The following is a 27,491-nucleotide window of genomic DNA, read 5'->3' as shown; positions in this document are numbered from 1 at the left end:
AAATGGAATTGTTTAAGCTTCAGTACGATCAAGCAAACTTATCAGAACCAGAATCATCCTATTCGTAATTCGCTAAAGTTCTAAAAAACGCTTCTGCCGAGGTTCATGAATTTTATTTCAGAATGTCTTCGTTTAGTTCCAGAACGCAACTTTTTTAACATTTAAAGTTTAAGTTTAATGCTATACGTAGACACTAGGATTAGTTAAACTTTCAGAAAGGGGTCTAATCATTTGACTTGTTTTTTTTTTTCTTTTTATCATTCCATACAAATCATCAACCGAATCGGACTCGAATTTTGACACTTGTGTGTTGACTTCTGCTACCTACAGGTATATTTTTTAATAACAGCCCAGTGGCGTAACGAGATAATTTTCATTTTTCGATGCTAAAGGAGGAAAAGCTCAGTTTTAGGCCGTTGCATGCGTGTTCGTACAAAATGGTGGATGCGCTGTCCTATCTTTCTATAATTGGGGCTAACCTAGCCTTACAGCTTTACGATCCTGTAAATAGGATCTACGTAGCTTTCTACTGCCAAGTAGGCCCGACGAGAGGCCATGTCAGCCTAGTTAAAAACTAAGGGCCCGAGCCATGGGGGGGAGGGCAGCGACACTGACGCAAAAAAAGGAGGGAGAAGGGGGAAAGAAAGAAAGGAAGGAAGAAAGAAAAAAGGGAAAACCTCCGAATTAAAGAAAACGTCATGATTAAGTAAAATTTACTCTTTTGGTATTTACTGTTGTGGCACTTAGTTAGAGTTAATTGTTTTCTAGTAAGCAGTTTTGATTTTTTTTCTCCCTCCCCTTTTTTTCTTTTCCCATCTCTTTCTCTTCTTTCCTAGTTTTCTTTTCTCCCACCTTTTTCTCCTCTTCCTTTCTTTTCTTTTTTTGGAGGCGGGAGGGGCCCGTCGACATAATTGACAAGGGGGCCTGCCTTAGCTCTGCGGCCATGCGGCCATGCTTGCCAAGTTACGTTTACTCCAACTAGTGCTTCTAATGTGGGATAGAAGGGATTTTTCCTGAAATTCTCTAACCTGTGGAATGTGATGATTTTCTCGGCAGGTGATGACAGCCAACTGTGTCCCGGTTGTTCAGACGGACAAGTTCGCGAGAAACGGTTGTCATCCATCTTGTAGAGAAGGTCCTTCCAAGTCCGTCCAAGACTGTGGCTGACCTCATCGCCGGGGACTCCCAGTTTTCAATCCTGAAGGGAAGTAAGTAAAGTGTCGAAAAATCGGGCCTTGACAACTCTACCGGAATCCAGAAAACTTGGCCTCATTCTGCAGGAACCCCCCCCCCCTCTCCCTCTCCCCCCCCCCCGAAAAACTTGCTGAGAGCGGTTTTTCCTGGAACATTCAGAAACTCAGCCACTTTACGGTACACATTACGTCGGGTTTTTAAGGATTATACTATATTTGTTTTCTGGGCAGGGCTTTTACTTTTCTGGTTAGCATATTCGCACTTTAAAACTACAGAAAAATGTTTCTCTTTTGGAAAAGACAAAGAATAACAAAATAACAGAAAACACAATAGAGAAACTAGTGCAGATGTAGGGTATTAGAAGCTTCTTCTATTTACAAATCATCTTCGGATGATACCATTGTGTTAAAAAGTAACAGTAAGAAAAACAAAGTTATTAATGCACGTACTTTCAGCAGACACGTGTTTCGAGAATTCAAGGAATCCCCTTCTTAGTTCACAAAAGTGTGAACTTGTGATTGTAACTTCATCCAACAAGTATCTGTTGTAAGTAAAAACGTCTTATTTACAAATATTAGCTCAAAATACTTTTACAAAAAATTTCTTCATTGTATTTTCAGTTTCTTTCTCTATGACTCCTGAATCATTTGAAACTGGATTTTAATAGGAACTTCTCAAGAAATATTTTGAATTACATTTCCGTATTTATTTTTCGGGGAACAATTTAGAGAGTACATCTCAATCTGTCACCTATGGTGAGGAAAAAACCCCTGTTTCCCGCATTAAATTATTCATAGTAGAACTCAGGATAGGTAAGGAGCACTCTCAGAAATGCATTCTCAAATCTTACAAAATTATCGTCTTATGTAATGAAATGACTTCGTAAAAAATGCTTCGATTAATCTTTTCGTCAATTTTATCATAGTTTTCCTTCAAATTGATTAAAAGTTTCGTCAAAATAATGGAAATTCGTCAGATTTGAGCAAGAACTTCTGACTCAGTGAAGAAAGAATCGTAAATCACAAAACTTCTATTGATTAAAAATCTAGTCCTCGAGAGAAAGGAATGCATTTTTGAGAGTGAGACCGCTTCTGATGATTTGAACTGAGCAATGCCATTGGCGTTATGTTAGAAGGGATAAAAAGGGGGCAACGCCAATTTTATCAGCAAACAAAAAGACGGATGCCGCGCTTATAAGACATGGGATAAATTTTTAACAAAATTTCTGTGGAGCTATTTTTCAGCTGTGTTAGAGTAATATAGGTATGCTCATTTCAAAACTGAAGTTAGTTTCCTCCTACCACTTATTTTCGCTACACCTTACGTGAATGTGACCAAAACGATCATTTTTCCGTTGGAGAGTATGACAAGAAGTTCGATGCTCTCAGCTGATATAAACATTTTTAATTCGAAAGAAAGTGTTGTTTTTCTTTTTTTTTTCTTCAAAATCTATACTTTTAATTTCTGTGCGTACCTGTATGTCTGTAATCCTATGGAAATGTCTACCAGGTCAATACTGATACCGTTGGATACAATACATCCAGGGGAAGCCATATTCCACCCTATTTCAACCCTCTAAACCTTAAAGGACCAGACATCCAGTCTTGAGGATATACTGAGAATATCCAAGGATGTCCTGACACCCCGAAAATTATCAACCTCAGTGGCGTACCTAAGGGAGAGAGGGTGGTAGTAGAATCACCACCTGGCTGGCGAAAAAAAAAAAAAAAAAACCGGATCAGAAGGCGGGAGCCCCTTGTTTTATTATTATTATTATAATATGTGGCAAATTTTAATTCACTTTATTTGCCATGGTAAGAAATTAAATGTTCTGTAAGGAATATAACATAATTCCGTGTTCATCAGGAACACAAAAAGTAATTTTATGAAGTGTGTATGGAACGTATGTTTTTTGCTGCCCCTTGCATAAAAAAATCTTTCTTTTATCACAAAAAATGTCCTGCGTTTTTGTGAATTGGTCGCTTTGTTCCTTGTGTATGACTTAAAAACGTAACGTGATATACAAAAACTGAGGTCTTTTTGTGTCGGAGGTTATAAGTTAGTTAAAAACAAGTCATAGATAGACAACCCTAATTGCTGTTATCCATTGCAAATGTTTTCTTTTCTTCATTTTTAGTTGTGAGCCGAGCCGGCCTTGTCCAGACTCTGCGCAACCTCAAAGGTAGCTTCACTCTGTTCGCCCCCACTGATTCCGCTTTCGCCGCCATCGCACTTCAACAACCACTCGGTACGGGGACGCAAGTGCTTAGAGAGTGAGTATCCCTCTGACATCGAGTTTTTAATTCGCTCCTGCAAGATATTTCCGGGGCCAAAAGAATTAGAGAATCATTGAAGAGATTATTTAACTACGCATGTTCTTAGTTTGTCTCTCGTTGGCTCTATAACGCATTTAAAAAGAAAAGAAAAGAAACTGCGATTCTCTCAGAAGCACATAAAACCCAATTTTGTATTTAAAAAAACTGTATCAAGTTACTTGTGGTCAAATTTCACGGAAAACAGACAGTTCTCATGGTTGCACAAAACACTTTACAAAAACTCCAAATACAAGGTCCGGCTATTAATTTCCAGGGCTGACGTAACTGTAAGAGAATGAAAAGCCGGAAGATGGCGCAAATGATTGCATATTGAAGAACGTTTTCTTGCACATGTGCAGTGCAATCAGGGTCATTCTAAAGTGAGTGTTTCTCATGGAAAAACGCTTTAAAACGTAGCTCTCAAAGTCCTGTTGTCACCATTAATGCGAATTTTTTCAATTGCTTCCAGCGTGCGTACGGACTGCGACCGACCTGCGTGTGGATCATCATCGATGCTTTTGCGCCCATTCCGAAAGTGTTTTAAACCATTTAAAAGTTCAAGTGAACTTGTTTCAACATTTTGTATGATTCTGCAGCTTGTCTTGCTCAATCTGAAGCAAAATTTAATATTAATTATTTGCTCCATTTTCACTTCGACGACAGGAATTTGCGAGCTACGTTTTAAAGCGCTTTTCCATGAGAACCACTCACTTTAGAATGACGCCGATTGCAATGCACATGCGCAAGAAAACGCACTTCAATATGGCAATCATTAGCGCCATCTTCCGGCTTTTCGTTCTAATACAGTTACGTCAGTCCTGGAAATTAATAACCAGACCTTATATGTTATATTCTTGCTTCATCGCATGAATTTTATGAAGAGCGTGGACTCTACTTATGTGTAATGACAATTAAATTTGTATTTCCATAAACAACGTTTAAATAATTTCTTTTGCTCAATTATGGATGTATCTGAAAAGATGCGTCCTTTTCTTGGCCAAAAATATATTGCTATCAACCAGTGTGTACGAATTCGTTTCTCTCTACTTTTTCTGAACTAGAAAATGAGTACGGAATCGTTTCCCCTCCATCTTCGTTCTTCCAAGAAAACCACAAACATAGCGCGACTTCGAATCGCAAAGTGAGAGAAAAACCAATATATAACGCCGCAATCACAATTTCTCCTCTCTTCTATCTCCCCAAAAAGAAATGAACTCTCTCAAAGTCAGTGCTCTTCTTACTGGAGTCGAGGAAGCATAACGGCAGGTGAAGTCAATTTCTCCTCTCGTTGTAGGTCTGATGCGGCACCACCTTTTAGATCACGTGATCTGCTCTTCGGCGCTCCCCCCTCGTGCACGCAGCCTGAGCGGATCAGGAGAGCTGCTGAGTCTGACCAGGGATGAGCACGGCAAGCTCTATGTTGATGGCGTGCAAGTGGTCGTCCGAGACTGGATGGCGCTAAACGGAGTCGTACACGTCATCGATGGTGTACTCACCACCAGACAGGGTGAGTACCAACATATTGCTTTTGTGCAAGCACGAAGAGGTTTTCGACAGTGGCACTTTCAGGAAGTTAATTTTTTTGAATTCTAAACGAATAGAAATAACTTTTAAGTGTTGCAATAATAGCAACACCAGCACACTTAGCATTTTGCAAGACACGAAATAAAAATGCAAGTATTTTTTTTTTTATGTTCTTATATTTATCTTGTCCTTTGAAGTTAGCCTCTCTCTTACACTTTATTTTCTCTCTCAGACATTTTTGAAATGAATTTTTCATTTCATTCATTCTTCCTATTATTTGCATTGCCAAATTCCAATTTCATGACTCAACGCGATGTCAATATGTTCCTGATGCTGTCGTATTTTTTTGACTTATTTTTCATGCTTTTTTTCCCCCCTATGTTGGGGTAAAAGGCCGCATGGGTTAAATGAAAACAAAACCTTCTACTACATTTGGGCTAACTTTTAAACTGCTGGTGAGTGAATACAAGGCAAAACTTGACCGCGGAGAGATGGTGGATGACCTTGAAGTGGAAACATCATTTGAGGCAGTGAAAAGCAAAGGGATGTAAGTGGCAAAGTTAAAAATTTGGAGATAACTAGTGCAAATGGTAGGTGTACCATTCCTCTATCTTGGGACAAGAGATGGTACTAGTAGCCCAGGTATAGGTGGCTGCTATACTTCATGATTTACAAAAACTTTTTCAATGAAATCCTACCTAAGACCTTATCTTTAAACGCGTTTCACTCAAAACTTGAAAATGTCAACTTAAATTCTTTTGCTTTTCACTGCCTCATTTGTAATTGGTAGAATCAGCCAGAAAGCGCCGAGTAGTAAGATGCTTGTTCTCGCTTATCCTATCTATTTCAAAATAATAACAAACAACCTATTACAAATAATGCAAGGCATGTTTCCGCTTCAAGGTCATCCACCATCTCTCCGTGGTCAAGCTAGAAGACATCTGGTAGTTCCGCATGTTTCCAAACAATTGCGCAAGCGTCAGTCATCATTGTTTCAAGATGACACTATGAAAAAAATCGCTTTTTGAAGTTGATTGATCTTATATTTTCCTCTCCAGCAGATTTACAAATGCGAAGAAACTGATTCAACTTGTCATATGCAAGGTTATTATACACTTTTACTTATGAATTTCTCCTACTTAGCTGTTTTTGATGAGCATTTCAGGTGTTTTTAATTTACCCTATAAACGATGTTCGCTGGGGTAAATGAAAGCAACTAATTTTTTCATTCTTCCTGTTATTATTATTATTATTATTATTATTATTGAAAGCTTAAATTTTGATGCAAATTACACTTTTGTGTGTATTTTACATGAATTTCACGTGGTATTAAGATTTTCATACGATTTTTCTTTTAAAATGATGGTAGATCACATTTGAGGGATTCAATGGGTCGCAGATTGTGTATTATTGGTGTACAATTTCTTAAAACTCCTAAACAGATCGTGTATAGTGTGATTTTAAGAAACTACAAGAACTTAATGAAAAATAAATCAATGTTTACGTTTATCCTTTAGTCTCTGGGGAAAACGGAAACAAAATTCTATTCGTTAACAAACAGTCCATCAAGACAAATGTCTCATAACTAGTTACTTTCAGAGAGTCGTCTCGGACATAATGCACAAAATTTTCTGTCTCAACTCACCCAAAACAAAGCGAAGGATCTAAAGTTAAAACCATTGAAGTTCTGCATCCTTTCACCCCTAGTGACCCTGCATAAATTTGCATCTTTGCAGCCAAATGTGCGAGTCAAGTGATGGAGGATTCGTCCCTCACTATGTTTCTGTCTCTGGTGGAGGCAGCGGGTCTGAAGAACACATTCGACACAATGGAGGAGGTCACCTTCTTCATCCCCGCGGATCAGGCGCTGCTGCAGGTGAGTTCTGGCGATTTTTGGAGGTCCGATCCTAGCAGGTGTGCAGAGTGTGCACCGCACACGGGCTGCAGGCTGCATCATATAGTCCTATTAATCAAGCAAAATTCCTCAAGAATATCTCAAAAGATAACATAATAAGTCAAAATAAATGTGCTGAATTTGAAATGTTCAATTATCAAAGTAAGTGCCAATTTTCCAACAGCATAGCATATTAAGAAAAATGGAATGTTTAGAGCACATTGTGTTGCTCCATTATCCATTAATATCAAACTCTTTACACACATGCTTCATTTGGTTGCAAAATTTGTGACAGAACTGGTAATCAGGCATGGATACAGGGGAGGGGCAATGACGAAAATCCCCCCCCCCCTTCCGAAGCATGAAAGGGTGTCTTCTAAAGGCCACTAATGCTTCACCCAGCCTCCCAAGTTTTTTATTGACCCTAAACAATGAAGACATATTTTGTGTAAAAAAAAACTATGCTGATTGGATACTCTCGCAAGCATTTTAGACAACAAAGTCTGTGTTCAGCAGTCGTGGATGCGTGGAGACTGGAGAGGAGAGAGAATGGAAAATTTCGACTTCCCTGAAAGTCAAACATATATAATCAACGAACTAAAATTTTTAATTTTTCCCGTTGAAAGCAATTTTTTCTAATAAAATCACGAATGAACTGCCCGGTTTCAGATCAGGTAGGAGGACATGGCCTTTGCCCCGGGTTACAAATTTTAAGTGTAGCTCCAAAACGAAGATGCAAAAGGATGCCTTGACGAGACTAAAGAAGGCTTCAAACTGCGTTTTTAGGACTTTAATTTCGGAAAATTTCGCTGGTCGAACCACCGATTTTAAGGATCCAATTAAGTCTCTAATTCACCCTTTCTTCCTTAATGTAATCAAACATAGCCTAAAAATGATGACTCCAAAATGTCCTTTTCTGGAAACGGCCCTTCCTAACGTCATCAAAAATTGCTCAATGGCATTTTTCGAATTTCTTTTTCGAAATGTTTTCGGTAGAGGGCCATGAAATCCATTCCCTAACATTACTACCAAAGATAGTCTGAATTAGCGTCTCTATATAGGCCCTCAATCCCACCCCCTCTCACTTAAAGTATTTAAAAACAAACTAAAATTGCGTTTTTCAATCATCAGTTTTGAAGAACTTTGGGGGAAATACCCCGGATCCCTCTTTTCTCCAACGTAATCCCTATAACTCAAAATTTCGTTTTTAGACGGTTCCTTGGAGCCACCAAACCCTTCCTGCCTAAACTAGCCTGAAATTGACATCAGTTTCAAAAAACAATTCTTGAGGGCACACTGAACCCCCGCCCGCTTTTTGTCCCATCGTTATCAAACAATGCCTAAAATATGATTTTGGAACTTCCATTTCTAAAAAATTCCGAATGACTTATGTAAATTTTCACGGCGCGAGGGCATCCGGCATCCCCCATCAATCGCCGAGGTGAGGTGGAGAAAAGTCTTTAGATGTATTTTTCAGATATTAATATCGAAAAATATTCAGAAAGATCCGCTGAAGCTTCCCGGTTAACGTCACTAAATATAGCACAAAATTGTGCTTTTTAGAGCCCCAAAATCCTTCCTTCCCAAAAATAACCCAAAATTGATTTTAATTCGAAAAATATTTCAGTTCGGAAAATTTTCCCGTTTCCGCTATCGTGTCCAAATCTAGCCAAAAATGTGTTTTTGAAATAGTGCCGATACAATAGTGCTCACAATAGTGCCGATAAATTACCGGAGGAAAGATGCCAGCCCCCTAAAGTCACCAAAGACAGCCTAAATTTGAGTTTTAAACTTCAATTTGGAAAACTTTCGATAGGAGACAACCGAATCTTCCTCCCTCCAGCAATTTCAACAAAGATAACCCGAAATTGCGTACTGTTTCAGAAAATGTTTGGGAATAGCGCCGGTCCTTCCTAAATTAAGGTCACAAAAAATAGATGCAATTTGACATCGATGTTGAAAGAATTTCAGGAAAGAACTCCAGCATTACTTTCCCTCATGTCTCGAAAAATTTCCTAAAATTGCAATTTTTGACGTCAATATTGAAAATTTCTCCATGGACATTGAATGTTTCCGACTCTTTTGTCTTTGCAACCAAACACAACCAAAGATTAATTACAGCTATTTTTCATACGCCAATTTCGTATATTTTCTGGGGGGTGATCCCCCCCCCCTTTACTCTGATGTCACCAAAGACAGACTATAAAATGCGTTTTTTACGACTGGTAAATTTCAGTACCTTTTACTTTCTTCAAAGATATAAAGTGTACCTAAGGAGTTTCTAATTTTTTACATAAATTCATCCTTCTGTGTTTTTTTTTTAAAATTAGAACTTGATACAGAAATTTGAAGAAAGATTTATATGGGCGTTAAGTATTAGTCAAAACATGCAAATTGCTCTTCAGGGGCGGCACATTAGGTCTTTGCACACGGGCGGCCAACACCCTAGGATCGGCAATGGATTTTTGGTTGCATTGTGCAGGGTAACAAACGTCAAAATGCCTAGTGACCCAATGTATAGACGGTTGAAGCCAAGGGTGGATCCAGAAAATGTTCAAGGAGAGGGCGGCTGATTTTAAAATTTACCTTTTATTTTACGTATCTGATTTACTACCGCTTGAAGAAGGAGTGTGTGGGGGAGGGGGTGGCTTCCCTATCATTCTTTCTAACACACCTAATGTATAGAGATATTTCCAAAGAAATCTCTGAACCTATTCCTTTACTTTTCCGTTGAAAGGATTCGTAGTAATTCCGAGGAATATTTGGAATCTTCCTGCTACTAACATGATGACGAGTCGTTTAAAATTGCGCTTTTTTGGAACTTCAGTTTCGAAAATTTACCGGAGGAAAGCCACTGAAATCATTTCTTTCCCAAATAATATTACCTGAGATGTCTGCAATCACGCCTTTAAGACTTACATTTTCCAAAATGCCCGAGGGACTGTCTCCAAACTCATCCTCCTAACATCACCAAACCAAAGATAATCTGAAGGTGCCTTTTTGAAACTTCAATTCCGAATGTTCTTTCCTTAATGTCGTCAAAGAATGCCTGCACTTGCGTTTTAGAACTTCAATTTCGAAAAATTGCCGGTAGAGGGTCTCTCAAGGGAGAGACGATCGCCCTCATCCGTCCCTTGTATTCGTATTTGGGTTGAGCGAAAGGCTCCCGTGACACTTAGTTACTTGAAGGTTGCAGGGCCAGAATTATTCCTGAAGTTAGGGGCTCAGTCTTATTTCAGGGGCTCTCGCTTTTCGTTTAAGGAAATTTCTCTAAACTCTACACGCGTAGAAACATAACTCATTAATGCTTTAATATTATATCCAAAAATGTCCCAGCGAAATTGAGATTAAAGTTTTTCTGCACCCTGTCCCCCCCCCCCCCCCGCTCAAACTGACAAATAGAATTTTTTTACTTCGCACATGGTGCAATTCTACGATTAATTGAACCAGAAATGATGGAATGTTAGAAAAGTGCATTGTAATAAATTTGGGTCAAATCGCACACTGAAAAATAGCTTTTGTCAATTACATTTTATGAATTTTGTCACCATTTGTCCTCTTAAACCGAAAGCTTCTCCCGAAAACTTTTGTTAAGTTGGTTTTAATGCTTGTACTCTTTTTAAAAATGCATTTCAAGAAATAAGCTGAAATTCAGTTTTCAATCATTTTTGGACTCTCTGAAAATTATCAGATAATCACAAGTTTTTCGAGTCTTTTAGGCTGCCGGTTATTTAGCGAAGGACCAATACAATGCTGTGTTCTTTTCTACTGAAAAACATTATTTTTTTTTAAACATAAGTCAAGTATTCAGTATAGATTTTCAATAAAGTGGTGATTTGTCGTGAAACCTTTATGGTATTCTCCACAAGGATATTTAAAAAAGTAGAACTTCTTATACTATCGAATTAATAAAGTTGTATGTTAAGTTCCCGATGTATCATAAAGGACAGAGACATTATTTACCAGTCTCTTAATTCTCTTTTTTGAATAATTTTTTTTCGATTTATGAGTATCACAGGTACATAAAGATTTTTACTGTTCGCAGGGAGCTCCTTCTCGGGCAGTGAAGTCGTTGCTGCGCTTGAACGGTTCTCTAGGTGATGCTCTACTCTACCACGTTGCAAAAGGACGGGTACAACTCAACGCCCCTCACCAACGAATTCCTTCTTGGGTGGAAAATGCTACTCTTCGCATTCACGTGCAGGCGACGGTGAGAACATTTCGTTGGCTGTGATTATAAATGAAACATTTGAAAGCAACAATGACAGTTCTGTAATGATTTTATTCCAACTGCAGGGTTAAAGCACGCAGTCCGAATATGAAATGATCATAGAGTCACAATAGAACTAGAGCGCGTGTTTGGTTAATTTATGGCTCGATGGACGAAAGTGGTTTTACCACTACTTATTGGCAAGCGGAACGGTTTAATATTCAGCCAAGAGCACGAACTTTCTTAAACACGTACTTTAACTTCATACTTCACCACTATGTGGCGAGAAAGGTGCCGAGTAAAGACCCCCTTCTTTCGCTTATTTGACCATTACATTCTCCTAACAGTTAATATCTGCTTTGCGGATAAAGAAGTGTTTACTCTATGGTTTATATCAACTGCATAAGAATGACCGATTTTTTAAAAATTTTCTATGTATGCCAGGAACGTAATGAACATTCAGTCATTTTTCGGAAAAGGGCCTATTCTGCACTTCTACCGAATATTCGGTAGACCGAATAATGAATAATAGCGGAATACTCATCCGAAATTTTTTAGCATTTTATAAACCTGATTTAAGAATTAAAATATTGTTTTTTAAATGGCATTTTAAAAGTATTTAAGAATGAATAACTTAAGATATTGTATTAAACAGCTGATTATTACAAAAAGGTATCCTTATTAGCAATTACAGATTCTTTAAGCTGCCAAATTTCCTCCTAAATCTTGCCACGCGAGATAACAATATCATACACAAACATAATACATACCACATTTCACATTAAAACTATAAATGAATTTAATTTAAATAGTTAACACTTAATTTTAAAAAATCCGTATTATTTAAGGAAATAGAAACAAAGCATTTTAGCTTATATTTAAAAATATTTAATAGCAAATTAATTTTAGAAAATGGTGAAAAATTAATAAGTTGAGAAAATAACTTTTCAATCTTTTAATTAAAATTTCAAAATTTAATGTAAAAAAAGTGTTTCGCATTTTCTCTGGTAGAATTCTCTCTCACTCAGTTTTGAATTTTTCCTGCTTCAAGCTGCTGCTTTCTTTTTTCACTTTACACCGTGCTTACACTGGAAAGGCCCGTCGTTTTGGGAAGTCCAGAGGTGGCGATTTCCCTCGACCCAGGCTTTGAGACATTAATATATTTCCGTATATGTGGCCATAGTTATGTTCTTTTTTTTCGATACAATATATATTGACATTAAACGCAGAACCTTGCCCACAGACAACTGTAAAATGGCGGTCCTGGCCCTGGCTAGTTCACGAATCATTGATCAATGAAAATACAGGACAGGCTACTGAAAAACGGGACTGTCCCGCTCAAAACAAGACGTATAGTCACCTTATGGGGAAGGACCCCCCCCCCCCCGTTGCTATTGGAGACACGGGCACTCACTCATGTAAATCGGTTCCAAATTTCAAATTGCAATCAAATTCTAATTATGTGCCGAAGTTTGAAGATTTACAATTACTTCAGGTGCCCTTAAGTCATTTCTTAGAGCAACTTTTCTCCGAGCCAAAGCTGTTCGTTTATTTAATTTTTTAATAAATTTTTTTACGTCTCCGTATTTTCCAAAGTCTTAAAATTGTAACTGAACAAATGATGAAAAGATATTTTTCAACTTTTCTCATGGCGCCATCTCTTGACTATTTCTACGTTCTAGAAACGAACTCGAAATGCTTCAGAAGGAAGAACAGTTGATGAAAAGCACAATGTGTACAGAACCAAGTTCAGTGGCGTCACTCTGGCAACGCCACTGGACTAGGAGTCTGGGCTCTCTCCGAAATGAGTAAGAATATTCAGAAATGACTGAAATGAGTAAGAATATTCAGAAATGAAAATGATAACTTGTTTCACACACAGCGGCGTAGCGTAGGTTTCGACGAAAACAAGATTTTATTATTTGAAACATGTTTTACATTTTAATATAATCTCACTTCAACAGGAAGTAGTTTTGATCCAAAAATTCTAATTAATATTTTTCAAAAACTATTGCATTATGAGAGACAATATTTTTCCTAGATAAAAACATTTGAAACATGATCTAAAACTGTCCCTGGTAGTATTTCTTAAACCTTTTATTAAAAAGAAGAAGAAAAAATATGATTATAAATTACCTGACCGATAAATTTTTTTTTACTTGAAAAGATTTTTTCTTCTTAACCTAAAATTTTTATTTTCTACTTTTCATCAACGGAAATTCTTTAACAACACTATCAATATCGATTGTATCAGTCGTTTCTGTAAAATTTTGTATAAAATGTCGTTTTTTAAAATGACCCCCTGAATCCAAATATGCAGGTCCGGAGCTGCGTACCCGCAGACCCCACAGTGCGGGGAGGGGGGGTGCACGGTCTTAAGAGGCCCGATAGCCCAAGAAACTGAAAAAAAAAAATGAAAAACATTAGCACTAAGACTTACTAACGTTGCAAATATACACTGCTGGCCTCTGAGGAGAGGCCCTGCAGATTTAGTTGCAAGGGGTAAAAAATTTATAGATCCGGTCCTGCAAAGATGATCACTGTTTCCCCATATTACCCACCCCGTTTTGGAGTTCTGGAGATCAACCTCCTCCCCCTCTCAATTTTTTCTAAGCCAATATTTTTATTTGGAGTGGGAGCATTATATTAATCGTTAACATTCTTCTGAGGGACTAGAGAAAAGAAAAGTTTAAAAAGATGAGCATATGTAGCAAAGAGGGACCCTGAGGGTGGTACTCTCCCCCCCCCCTAAAATATTTAAAAAATCATCAAAACGATCTATTTTTTTTTTCACAGTTTGTTTCCGACTGTACTTTTTGATGTACAATCATTTACTTTTCGATGTAAAACCCTAGTATCGGCTTCACTTCTATGAGCCCCATGTCCGAAAAAAAGTTCAGATTAAAAAAAATATTACTAAAAATAAATATAAATAAAGAACTAAAGTGAAATAAATGTAAATTAAAAAAATAATAATAAATCTTGAAGCACCGTATGTTGCATATAAGTCGCATCACAGATCTTCAGTCACAAACCTTCTCGGATTATGTATATCTATTGAAGTTACTTACGATAACACTGAAGATTACGAATGAAATTAAGTGTGCCTATAATTTAGCATTAATATCTTCTTTATATAAATAAAACACAAAATCCAGATGTATATGTACGGGGGGAATTCAGAAACTACCGGATCGATTTCATTAAAATTTTCAGTTTATTTAGGTTAGTGCTGGGAAGGTTTATAGACATTTTCAAAACAAAATTCGATGAATAATTCTTTTTTTATTCGAAATTTACGTTTCGGACCCAAAAATGGATCTTTCTACAGCGCCGGACCAGTTCCCCTAAAAGGGCGCCAACCTTAACTCTCAAAGGGCGCACAAAAACACACACACACACACACACACACACACACACAAAGGCGCACAAGTTCAAAGGGCCAAATGAAAATATAAAAAAGTCTCACAGGTTTGAGGGAGCAAAAAGAAACATGCGCACAGGGTTCGAGCGGAAGGCACAAAGAAAAGAAAACAAAGGCGCACACGTTCGAAGGCACAAATAAAATAAAGTGAAAAAAAAAAAAAGGCACTCAGGGTTGAGAGTGAAAAAAATACGGAGGCGCTCAGGATCAAAGGCGGGAGAAAAAAAAGAAAAGAGAGAGAAAAGAAAGAAAAAAAAAACGCGCATAGGTTTGAGAAAAAAAAAAAAAAACCAATGCGCACATGTTCAAGGACGCAAAAAATAAATAAATAAATAAAAAGCGCGCTCAGGTTTGAGGAAGCAAAAAAAAAAAAAAAAGGAGCTCAGGAACAAAAGGGCGCAGAACATACCGAGAGGGCGCATAAGGTTTTTTAGTCCCGTCAAGGGAAAGACGTGGAGGCGTAATCACGCTATTTAAGGCAGTGATTGCTTGCAGGGGCGAACTGGCCTGCGGGCCGAGGCGCCCTCGATCGTCCTCTGTGTGCCTTCGTTTTTTTTTTTTTTTTTTGGCTCCCTCAAACCTGCGTGTCTTTGTTTTTTCACGTCCTCGAACCTATGCGCTTTCGTTTATTTTTACACCTTTAAAACCTTTGCGCCCTTGAACCTTAGTTCTTTCGTGCCCTTTGGTAGTTACGGTTGGCGCCCTCTTGGGGGACCCAGTCCTCCCCTGCCTGCTTGTCGATCTTTGTGATTTATAATCCTCTCCAACGAGATTGTCCTCTCTCTTCTCGTCTTTCTATGTCAGCGCCAGTGATGATGGTCCACATGCATGTCAGTATCCAGTATTTCGTGCTCGTGCTCCAACGAGAAAATTTTCCTGAGACAAGCTAGAACTGATGAGTAAATAAATAAAAAAAACCATTTTGATGTTGATTTAGTGATACATCCCTAGCAAAGCGCCGTCTTAATATAAAAAAAAAAACCTTTTCGATGTTAATGTAGTGTTACAGAATTTGCCGCCCCAAAGCAAAGTGCCGCCCGGGGCTAGTGCCCCCTTTGCCTCCCCCTACGCTACGCCACTGTTCACACATAATTTTCCTGCTCGCATTACAAGAAAACTCGAATTTGAGGTCTTACAATTTTTTCGCAATAAGTGGCTAGAGAACACTTTTAAATAAGTTATATAGCGAAATTTTAATTTTGAGTCTCCACTTTATCCAGGAGTTTTATTATTTATGAAAACAAGAACGCAGTCTCCAGCCAATTCGTTGTATTTCCCCACGCAACCTTTCAGCGTAGCGCCAAAAGGCGCTACGTAATAGTTAAGCGCAATGCCATCTTGTTCTCACTAAATTTAATAACCTGAATAAAATGGCGACTCAAAATGAAAGTTGCGCTATATGACTGAATTAAAAGTGTTTTCTGACCACTTGCTGCGGGAAAAAAAATTGAATTTTCAGGTCTGCCATTACGTAATAAAGAGTTCCTTAAAAACCTTCATTTTTTCAAATGCCTCTAAAATCTGTTAAACAAAAAAGTGGAAGTTCTCCTTTTCAGGGAACGTAGTGCTCAGTAGTACAAATAAGCTGTAAAAAAAATGAAAATTTTTAAAATTGACATTTTTGAGAAAAATGAAAAAAAATATTTTTTACTTTTTTTTCAAAAAAAAAAAAATATCCTTTTAAATAAAATAAATCGCAATAAAATATGTTCTACCGTTCCTGAGACAATGTATTTTAAAGATTTTGACGAAAATCCCAAGTGAGAAATCATGACAGGACCGCCATCTTTGGTTGCCTGTATCTCGGCCCAAAAATTTTTTTGGGCAAAAAAAAAAAAAGAAAAAAGAAAAAAATGTATTTCTTAATTTTTTTATGAATTTTAACATATTGTCGCCTCAGAGCAACGGTAAGATATTTTAGTGTTATTTCTGGGATTAGATGTCTTACTGTAACTCTGAGGCGACGATATGTTAAATTCAAAAAAAAAAAAAAAAATCCGAGACCATCATGTTACGCGCCTTGTTGAATTGACATGGATTCTACCAAATGTTTTTTACCTTTGTGTAATTTTTAAGAAAATAGAATTTCAAAAGATATACCCCCCCCCTTTTTAAATTAAAAAACATAATCTTTTACGAAAAATTGATGATACGACAAAGTACACCAAAAACGTAGTTCCTAGTAAGAAGCAACTTCAAGGCCAAAACATGATCTGAGCAATGAGAAGAAAAAGACATTGAGCAGGGTGCCCACCTGGAGGGGGGGGGGGGTATTTTTCTCATTAAGGTGGGATTCTTGCTTTTGGGAGAGACGTTGCGATATTTAGGAGGGATGCGTCCTTGCTCTTGGGGGGGGGGAGGCACCCCTGCATTGAGTATATCTGAGCTCTAAGGTCTGGAGTTCTTTTGTTAAAAAGGAGTTGGGGTAAAAACACTTTAAAAATCGGAGCAATTAGTTTGTCAGAGGATTTTAAGCAAAATCCGATTAGAGGACATCCTTATTATTAGAATAGCTTTAACTTTTTTTTAAAACCTAACATTTAATTAGACCTCTCTTAAATAAACTCCTAGCTGCCTCACTGTCGAAGTCTGCAGCCTAAAGGGTATTTTAGGAGTTCGAACATTTTCAAAGCTCAAGGAACTTGAGTTTTTATTTTTGCTTCAAAGTTAAGTCGTTTATTATTATCCCCCTTCTTTACCTTGCAATTTCAAAATTTAATTTTTAACAAAGGTTCCATGTTGAAACTGGAATGAATTTGTCATTTCCAATTTTCCTTGGGGGGGGGGCATAGGGTACATACTCAATGCATATTATATAAAAAAGCAGCAACACCAAACCCACATACATGCCAATACATTTCATTTCTCAGAGCTGGGGGGGTTGGAGGATCCGGCCCTTTTTTAAATAACGGTTCTGACCAGAAGTAATCGCATTTTGGGAACTCGTGTAGGCAAATAATTCGTGGAAATATTGGGGGGGGGGGAATGGAAGAACACATTTTCAACTACCTTCTATGCCATTGTCGGCACTTTTGTAGGTTTTAGCGGATGTAGTTCAAAACCAAATAGTATGTAGCAGTATGTAAAAGATGATTTTTAAGTTTGAAAAGTGGGAAATAATTTCTCAAGAAAATTAAATTATTCAAAATATGATATGCCTCTATTACAGCTTCGAAATATAACATACATAACTCACACTTACATTGTATAGTTTATCGTAGCATCTATGTCAATTCAGCCAGGGTCCTTGATAGGATTAGAATTTTTTGAATGTATCATATGTTAAAAGTCATGAAAAAGTAAGATTAGGGTATATTTTGGTTTATCCAAAGATATTCCTGGACCGAGAAGCAGGTCACCAAATTTGGCGACCCAGGTATCATTCCTCACTATTTTCGGAAAAATCTTTAAAATTATTCATCTCAGAAACGGTACAACATAATTTGTTGCAGTTTGTTTTGTTAAAAATATTTTTTTTCTGCCTAAAATGATATGCAAAATTTTGAACTGTGTATTTCAGTTTTCTTTCCACAGTCTTTTGAAAAAAAGTTTTCTCAAAAATGCCGATTTCAAAATTTTTAATTTTTTTTACCACTGAAAATTTAAAAACAAAAACATAAAAATTGAAAAAATATGAACTTGGTGATGAATGATGAAATAATTTCTTAAGGTTCGGCTGCGGTGTAAGGAGGAGGTACTTAACTTTTAATTTTATTTCTCTTTAAACTTACGAGTATGATTCCTTGCATCAACTCGTAAGAATCGGCTCTTACATGTTTTCAATTTAGATATTCACTGGCATTCTATTATTATTATTTTTTCTTTCAAATACTAATCTCCTCCCTGTCAGCCTTCACAAATTTATCGCCTCTTCGGGGGCGATCTCCCCCAAGCTCTAATCTGTTTCGCCATTTCAGTTTCCTCATGCTGCGCCTCAAGTCCTGGTCCAGTGTGCTACGGTCCTGAGTCCAGACAACAGGTTCTGTGGTGGAACCTTGTACGTTATTGACAGGGTAAGAATTTCTGTTTTCTTCTATTGCTAACAACAAGTGTGTCGAATCTCTTCTTCATGAGCGATTTTAGTGGCCTGAGTAAAAGTGGAGTCAGAAAAGCTCACTGTGTAAATAACGATTACATTGAAATCTCATAGATTTTTTATTCTTTGCTTTGGTTGATATGTCCTTTTGCAAGAAAACTTGCGCGAAACTAAATTTCGCTCTAAAAGAATCTTTTCTCATTTCTGAGTTTTGGGGATTCTTAGATGTTTTGTCACGAAACCTGAGCCAGAACATAGCGTAGAACTTATCTGTATTGCGACTACCGATTTTTATGACTCTTAACACTTTGAAGTAACTACGTATAAAAACATTAAACCTCAACCAGCATAGTGCTGAAAAAAAAAAGGAGTGGTAAGTCCACTCTGGACCATTCTGTAAGCAGCGACCATTAACAACACACACTAATGAGAAATTTTTTTGAAATTAACTCCATAATGAAGTCAATGCTTCAGAAAAACCATAGGCGCCCATATGCAAAATTTTAAGGGGAGGGGGCTCAGATATTTTCCTCATGGTTTAACAGGATATTTTCCCCATAGAAACCGATTTCAGTACAGATTAGAGTTATTAAAGTTTGACATTTTTAATAAATTACTCATTAATGGATGGGAAAGAAATGTTTTTGTATTTTTGCAAAGACAAAAGTACTAAAAGCAAGGAAATTCCAATTTCTAAGAGGGGGGGGGGCTTGATCCCCCATTTATCCCCCTATATGGGTGCCCTTGAGGAAAACAGAGTAAGTTACCAACTGCTCCAGCGAAGAGACTTCCAGAAGGACTAAATGAGAAGTATTCAATCAAATTATTATTTTTGTTTTCAATTACAAAGAACAAAACTCAACATTTAAACGAAAAAGTGTATGTTTTATCAGGGCTGTCCCAAGAGATGAAGGTGCGCGGGGCAAGTATTTTCTGGCACCCCCCTTCCTCCCTCCCACACACAGAAGGATGGACGTACAATGGAAAAGTACCCAACATTTTTATATTCATTTCGAATGTAATTGAACACATGATCTGAAATATTTGTAGATGGTGCCATTCCAGATAAGAATTAAATCTAATGTGTTAGCTTTTAAAAACTGCTTTTAAAAAAGAATGATACCAAAAATATATATAATGCAGCAAAAGCTAAGTTTAGGTTACCCTCTCACAGCTTGGCGCCCGGGATGATTGCCCCGCTCGTTCCCCTCTTAGGACGGCCCTGCGTTTTATCTACAAGTATGTTATTCTAGCTGTTGGCCTTTCGTGTATTTTTGATAGTTTGTTTCGTCATACAAGAACGCAAAAGTTAACAATATCACCCGTACTTTCTCACTAATGGATAAAATTCCGCAACGGAATTCATTATGTGACTGTCATTAAGGTTTATGATTCGTAAAATAGGAAATTATTATACTCTGAGATTTTATTTTTTAAGAAAAAAGAGCGTTAAATGAATCTAAACATCAGTTGTCTTTTTAGAGGAAAAAACTCAGCATGGTAGGAAATTCTTCGTACACTTGTCATGATCAGTAAAACTGGTTTACTTCAGGACTAGTGATATCCATTTTGTGAAGAAGTCAGTTTTCTGAACCTAACGATTAACATCGATGACTTGATGTCATCATCAGAATTCAATTCAAATGACTATTTTTACAACAACCGTATTTCCTGAGAGGGAGACACCAAATAGTCAAAAAAGTTACTACAAATATCTATTTAAAGGTTACACTGGATCTCGTACAACAATGCAAAAACACTTAACACCCTATAGTAAAACATGGAGTAAACATGACAACAGTCAAAAGTTCATGGTATTTATATGACAGGTAAAGTAGATTGATAGCCTGATAGTCGAACATTTCACGGTAAAGTTACAGGAACATCGCTGTAAGTCCGAAGGGTCATAGCCACACAGCCACAAAGTGACAGAATTGTGAGGTCTCATAGTATGACACATTTGTGACATGTTTCATGTGACTTCACCATGACATTTCTGCAGCAATTAATTTGTGGTTGATCACTTTGTGACATTTTAAAGACGTCACAGCGAGATTACTTTGTGACCAGTCGTCAGGAACTTGACATTCGATGTGACCAAAGATAGCCTAAAGCTGCGTTTTGGGGATTTATAGTTCAAAATTTTCGCTCCATTCCCCGCAATTTATGCTCAACAGTGATACTTATGGACCCCCCCCCTCTTTTAGAAATGACCTCTCCAAACCTCGAAGCAGAATCCCCCCCCCCACCGTTGATGACTTTACAGTGAAATTTCGAAATCGTCACGTGACTTTCATGTAAGGATCGCACATTAGGCGCTGTGCCCATTAGGGTAACCACTAAAACCAATGAGAACACATGATATAGACTAAAAACAAGCAATAAAAAGGCGAGGGGCAGAAAAAAAATAAGAGCACTAAAGCGGGGGGGGGGAATTAAAAAATAACTTACTGAAATTAAGATAAATGTGTAAATGTTGTGGTACAGGAAAAAACCATTTACTAGTTTTTCCAAACTCATAGCAAGATTCACAAAAACCACCGTTTAAATTTCTATTGGCTGTTCTTCATTAAAGACTTTGTGATCCACTAAAGTTGGTGGTTAATTTTACTCATGTTTTGGCACTAAGACTTTTTCATTTCCCTTTTTGTTTCGCAGTTCCTAGTTCCCCCTAAGATGACGCTCGTTCAGCTGATGGAAAGGAATGAGGGCTTCTCCACCCTGGTGCTTCTCCTCCGCGCCACAGGATTGGATCGCAGGATGCTGGGAAATCCGGACGTCCCTCGTACCTTGCTGGCCCCCACCGACGATGCATTCCACAATGAGCTAGGGGAGGAAGGTGTGCTCCGGATGCTCGAAAATCTGGATCAAGTAGCTGATATGATCCGGATTCACATTCTACCAGGTAAATCGTTGCTTGCCGGTTGAAGATCCTCATTGTACGCTAATGGTGATTGGGACACGTTAAATCTGTCGTGGTACTAAGTCCTCATAAACCCCATTCTAAATTAACTCCTTTGGAGGGGTTGGATCAGGGATTGCTCGACTCTTTGTCTGGATCAAAAAATGAAACTGTCTTCAAGGCCCAACTTCAAGAAATGATAGGTACGAGGGACCAAAATCTATCCAATTAACTTAAAATGCATGGTCTGTCCGGGAAGTTATGATATTCACAAGCAGGGGCGTGCACAAAAATTTAGGGGCCTGTCACAAATGACTCCCCCCCCTTCATATTGTTTAAACCTTCGTCCCTACACTTATTTTACTCATTTTAAAATTTTAAGGCCCCTTCAGGCTCAAGCCCGGGACAACAGGCGTCCTTCTACCCCCCCCCCCCCCCTCTGTGCACGTCCCTGGTCACAAGACAACTATTGATCCGACAGTTAAAGTGCATAAAGTTTCTAAATCAACTCTTCTTGAGTCAATATAAACCTTCCAGCGAGATTTCTGAATTGCGAGTCAAGACAGGGATTTTTTTTTATGCCCCTTGTTTTTTTTTTTTTTCCTTCCTTGCAAGTCGCGCTCGATTGAAAAAAAAATAATGCCATCATATTTTGTTTAAACGCGTCTTGTCCTAGAAGAGCGGATTTTTTTTTTTTTTTTTTTTTCATTGCCAACTGATTCTTTTGGTTTGTTTAACGAAATGGCTAGTTTTCTGTGCTGTTACTAAGAATTTTGAAGGAACAAACTAGTATTGAACGCTTTGAACAGGTCAGTGATGAATCCCGCTCTAGTAGGCCATCCACAATCACCATGTACGAAAATGCGTGACTGAAATCACATGAACTCGTGGTGTCCGATTGAGTGTTCCTTGAATGGCACAAACATTAAACATTTAAAAAAGTACTATTCAAGAGAGTGTGATGAATCATCAGCAGCTGTGAAATATGTGCTAAACTGAACTCCTGGCCAAAGGTGTCAGCCATTCCCCTGCCACCCAACAGGTCTGACCTTACGACTCCCCTCAACGTATTACTGGTCTTTGCCCCATCCTACTTCGAAAAAATCACACGAAAGAATATTATTGTGATCACTTTGAGACAGTTTACAAAGCTGCATCAGGCTTCTGAAGGTCAAGTCCGAAAAAAACCAGCCATTACACTTACAAAGTCTGTAAATCTCGCTAAAAGGTATGTATTGACTCAAGAACAGTCTATTTTGAAACCTTTTACATATCTATTTTAACCTTTGAATCAATACATGTTTTGTAACAGCCACACTGACATTACTTTCTGGACAGACCATGTACAGTAATGTTTAAATTTGTAGAAAGGCTGAGCTTGTTTTGTTACATAACGTTAAGAAAATTCATTTAGCTGCGATTTCATAAAAGGTAAGAATGTTAGAAACTAAAAATGAAAAGCTCATGAAAGCCTGAGTATGAGTCGGCTTTTTATATAATAGTGTTTGCCACAAACGGTTTCTTGACCATTTCTGGAACAAAAAGTATTTGCGTTGGGTCTGTAACTAGGACTCGACCGATGCATCGGCGCCGATAGTTCAACAATTTAGCCAGCGGCATCGGCATCGGCGGCCGATGCTAACTTGCAGGAAACATCGGCCCATCGGCCTTAAAAAACATCGAAAAGCCGATGGAATTGGCCGATGTTTTTGAAAAAAAAGGACCTTGGCTGTTTTACTTTTCAATACAAGGTAAAGGGAGTTATTGTTTTCATATAAAATTGTTTACTTAAATTTCAGTATGAATTTCTATTTTAGTCCCCCCTGAAAGAGGTTTTAATACTGCATTCAGGTACCAAACAAGTTAATTATTGCGTTGTTTCTCGCCGCTGGATGTACGTATGTATCTCTCATAAGTCATAACTCAAAAATGGTAAGCTAAGGGAGGATAAATTTTCGCATGTGAGATGTGCGTACGTTCCAGTTGTGCACTTCCCTTTTTGTTTTCAATCGGGTGTTCTGAAAAGGCTGTTTACTCATTTTTTGTGGCTATTAATTACTTATTTCAATGCAAAACTAATATAGCGTCTCAGACTGACGATCACTTGTTGATATATTGCCGAATTGGAGACCATGGAAACAAATATGAGATGGCGAAACCGATTTCGTTTCATTTTGTGAGACTCCCATTGAACCGTCGGTAATTTTTAATTTTTCGACATTTGTAATATGAATCACAGTAATGCAGTCTTTTCAGTATCGCTTCGGCAGAGCTACAAGTTTGGGGCCCGTCGAAATACATTTTGGGACCCTATTTCTCTATCACAGAAGTTTTAAAATATTTATCATAAGCATTTTAGTAACTCCTACGGTCTCCCTATGGTTATGGGCCCACTCGCACTATTGTGACATTTGCTATATTTTAAATCCGCACGTCAAAACAAACTCGGGTGCAAGTTTTGAAAGGGTTTTTCTGCTCAATGTTTATGATTATTTTGAACTCTATTTTTACAACTATTTTTTGAATTTTCGAGAACACTTGCGTGCCCCTCCTCCCACTCCCTCAATTTCTGAAATTAAACTCTAGTTGTACGTCTGAGTTGTGTAAAATAACACCATTCATAAAATTGAAGATTTTTTTTTCAAACTTTATCTATTGTTTAGAAAGAATTTAAAGCATTAATTTAAGAAATTGATTAAGGACGTTTTGAATGGTGACATAATTCGGAAATCAAAGGGACTTTTGAATTTGTTTTCGTAAGTACTGAAGTAGATTCAGAAACTCTTCCGAGGCGTTGGTGGTAGCGGTTCTGTACTAAAAAAATGAGGCCGAGGTTGGGGCCAAAGTGTGAGTTACTCCAAAATCAGAGGGTACCCCATCCCTTACCCTACCTCGTCGTTTCAAGCATTTCTTAAATATTTAGCGATTATTTATTTTGGTCAAGAAATGTCATTTTGCGTATTTCTCACCCTCGTTTCGTAATGCGCCATCTCTTTTGCATCATTAATAGCGATCGATTTTTTTTCTGTTGTAAGTAACTATTTTTATGTATTTATATAAAATCAATGAATAAGTTATTTTCCTTTTTTATAGAAAGTTTCAAGGATTTTCTATTATGCTATTTTTTTAATTTCAGAAAATTATTGTTAAATTCAAGAATTTAATTTGAACTTGCTTGTAAAACTTCATAAAAGGTTAAACAATCAAATTGTTCAATATTATGTGTGCAAACATCAGATCAAGTAGTATATGTATTCAGTTATTAACTTGGTGTAAATATTGAGTTTGTTTATTGTAGCTGCGTTTTAAGAACCTCGCTCTTTTCATGGCTATTTCTTTTTTCAGCAAAATTTATGTCACTGTTATAGCTTTTATGAAAAAGGCAAACTTTTCTATTCATAAATTTTAAATAAATATAAAAATATTCCTATTTTTATTTAATATTGTAATTTATCTGCTCCCTTTTTTGTTTCATTTGATGACTAAAAAATGTCTACGTGCAATCTTTCCACTTTAATTGCGAAATTTGTTGACAATTTCATAGTTTTATTCTTAATTTTTTTTGAATGATTAAACAACATAATTTAATGTTTTTTAACTATGTTTAATGTACCTAAATCCATACATTATTACAATATTACTGAAATCTTAGTTATATGTTCAATTAAAAAAAACAAATCAATTGGTTATTAAACAGTCTCTTTGTTTTTCTTCCTTTCTTCCTTTCTTTTTTTGTTTTTTGGTTGTTGTTCTTTCTCTTTCATCATACAGCAGTCAAAAAAGGAGAAACATAACTATACCCCATACAGATTGTACGTAGTACGATCCAAAAGTTCGTGAACAAGCTGCATAAAACCTTACCTAGAAAAGTTCACATTACCGAAGCACATCCACTTTCAAAAGGTCACCTTGAGGGACTATATACTTCTGCCAGTGTTCATATAACTTTTGGAAACACTCCTGGAAGCCATTTTTCACTATCTTCTATGATGCAGCTTTATCTTCTCCTGACAGAAGAAAGCGGCGTCCATGCAAATGTTTTTTTTTTTGCTGGGAACAGGTAAAAGTCGCACGGAGCTAAGTCCAACGAAACGTTTTGTTATTTGTTTGGCATATCAGAATATTGACCAATCGAATCGTGCATCCTCAATATAAAAGTCGTCTTCTTCCCTACGATGAAGTTAAAGCAGCAGCGCAAGAGGCCATACAAGTGGTTGCGAAAAATGTCTTCCAGAAGTGCTTCTAAAAGCTATACGAACGTTGGCAGAAGTGCATAGTCGTTTAAGGTGACTATTTTGTAGATAGATGTGCTTCGGTAAAGGGAACTATTCAGGGTAAGGTTTTATACAACTTGTCCTCGAACTTTTAAATCATACTACGTACGTATGAGTTTTCAACTTACTATTTCATAACGTTTTTGAGTGAGGAGGTGTTCAAAAAGGATAGTTCGGTTATTTATATGTTCTTAGGTACATATATATGTACAGATGTGCCGAAAAAACTTGTGAAGTATAAATTGGGTGATCGTAAAATAGAAATTTAGGTCGAAATCTGATTTTTTTTTTGTGATTACAATTCCTTATTCGTAGAAAGAGGGTAAAGTGAAATGAATCAATGATCCTTTAAATCCCTGACAATCTTATCAATTTATTTCTGCTTGATTTTTTTTTTTTTTTTGGCCATCGGCCATCGGCCATTTGGAGGAAAACAATCGGCCATCGGCCATCTTTGAACAATCGGCCAACAATCAGCATCGGGCCAAAAAACGCCATCGGTCTAGCCCTATCTGTAACCAGAAAGTGCATAAAAAAAGTATACATTCGAAAAGAACTAAACTCATTTGCTTCTTTTTTCTGGATACTGAACTAAGTTTCTACAGCGAAACACAACTTTAAAGTATGGTTCCCGTTTCTTGCAGGGGCTCAGTGTTGTTCCCACCTTAAGGGAGACTTTTCAGCTGGACGTAGACGGACGCGGGCCATCGACGGCTCCCTGTTGGCCCTAGGGCGAGCTCCGGGTGGCGCCCTGCTTGTGGGAGGCGCTCGCATAGTTGACTGCGATGTCATGGCAACCGATGGCATCCTCCAAGTGGTGGACACTGTTGTGCGACACGACGACACAGTACTCGGTTGAAGAAGCGTCACGAGAATTTAATGCTCATGTGGGATATTGGTTATTTATTGCTCATTACTGCTGGCTTTAGCCGAAAACTGCAGACTGCACAACACACGAACGTACTGATATCGCAGCATCATGAAACTGTTTAACCCAGGCTAGTATGTTCATCAGTTGACGACTGTTATCATAAGTTGACTTATGATAACAGTCCTTTCTAGACAGGTTGGAGATTTCCTAAATTTTAGACAGTGTAAAGAATTTTCTGCCTTCTTGAAGCTGAAATAGTTCTTACCAATCTTCCTGATTGTGATCGTGCATAAAAACCGACTTTTCTATTTCACGTAGGGTCAATGAATCCCTTTTCTACATTGTGCTTTAATCCACAGTGGCATGGTCACCGTGTTTAAACTTCATCCTTTCTTGAAAAGTGTTGCTTATGCTGGAACGAAGGTCAAGAAAGTGATTAGGACCATGCTTTTGTTACACACTCGAGACACAAAATCTGTGATACACGTTTTGTGCTTTCCGAAGTACTCATCCTCAGTGCGTATCACAAGCAACGGTGGAAAAAGAATCAAAGCAAAATGAAGTCCCTGTGGACACATGCCATCAGTTTCGATAACTAATACATATGAGGCAGTGAGAAGCACAAGAATGTACGTGGACATTTTCAAATTTTGAGTAATACACGTTTTAAGATATCGGCCTAGATGATATCTTGGAGGAAAAACAAATGATTTTTTTCTCTAAATCATGCTATATATATACAGCAGCACCTACCAAGGCTATACTAGTACTAACTCCTGCCCTAAGACAGAAGAGAGGTTCCCCTACTATTTGTACTGTGTATCCCCAAATTTTTAATTTTGCCACT

General features: G+C 37.5%; 1 protein-coding gene across 1 annotated transcript in view; it reads left to right on the top strand.

Annotated features, from left to right (window-relative positions):
* The window catches only part of LOC129223015 (transforming growth factor-beta-induced protein ig-h3-like), a 28,832-nt gene extending 2,025 nt beyond the window's left edge, over window positions 1–26,807 (top strand). The window contains 10 exon segments of the mRNA XM_054857579.1: window positions 1,057–1,113; window positions 1,115–1,208; window positions 3,332–3,467; window positions 3,577–3,683; window positions 4,804–5,016; window positions 6,770–6,913; window positions 10,977–11,137; window positions 18,479–18,574; window positions 21,256–21,502; window positions 26,418–26,807. Of these exon segments, the coding sequence (XP_054713554.1) occupies window positions 1,057–1,113; window positions 1,115–1,208; window positions 3,332–3,467; window positions 3,577–3,683; window positions 4,804–5,016; window positions 6,770–6,913; window positions 10,977–11,137; window positions 18,479–18,574; window positions 21,256–21,502; window positions 26,418–26,632 (1,470 nt within the window). The 3' untranslated portion in view covers window positions 26,633–26,807.
* The last annotated feature ends 684 nt before the right edge of the window (window positions 26,808–27,491 follow it).

The sequence above is a fragment of the Uloborus diversus genome, chromosome 5 (assembly GCF_026930045.1).
Source record: "Uloborus diversus isolate 005 chromosome 5, Udiv.v.3.1, whole genome shotgun sequence".
Lineage (NCBI taxonomy): Eukaryota > Metazoa > Arthropoda > Arachnida > Araneae > Uloboridae > Uloborus > Uloborus diversus.
This window is presented reverse-complemented; position numbering and strand designations above follow the sequence as displayed.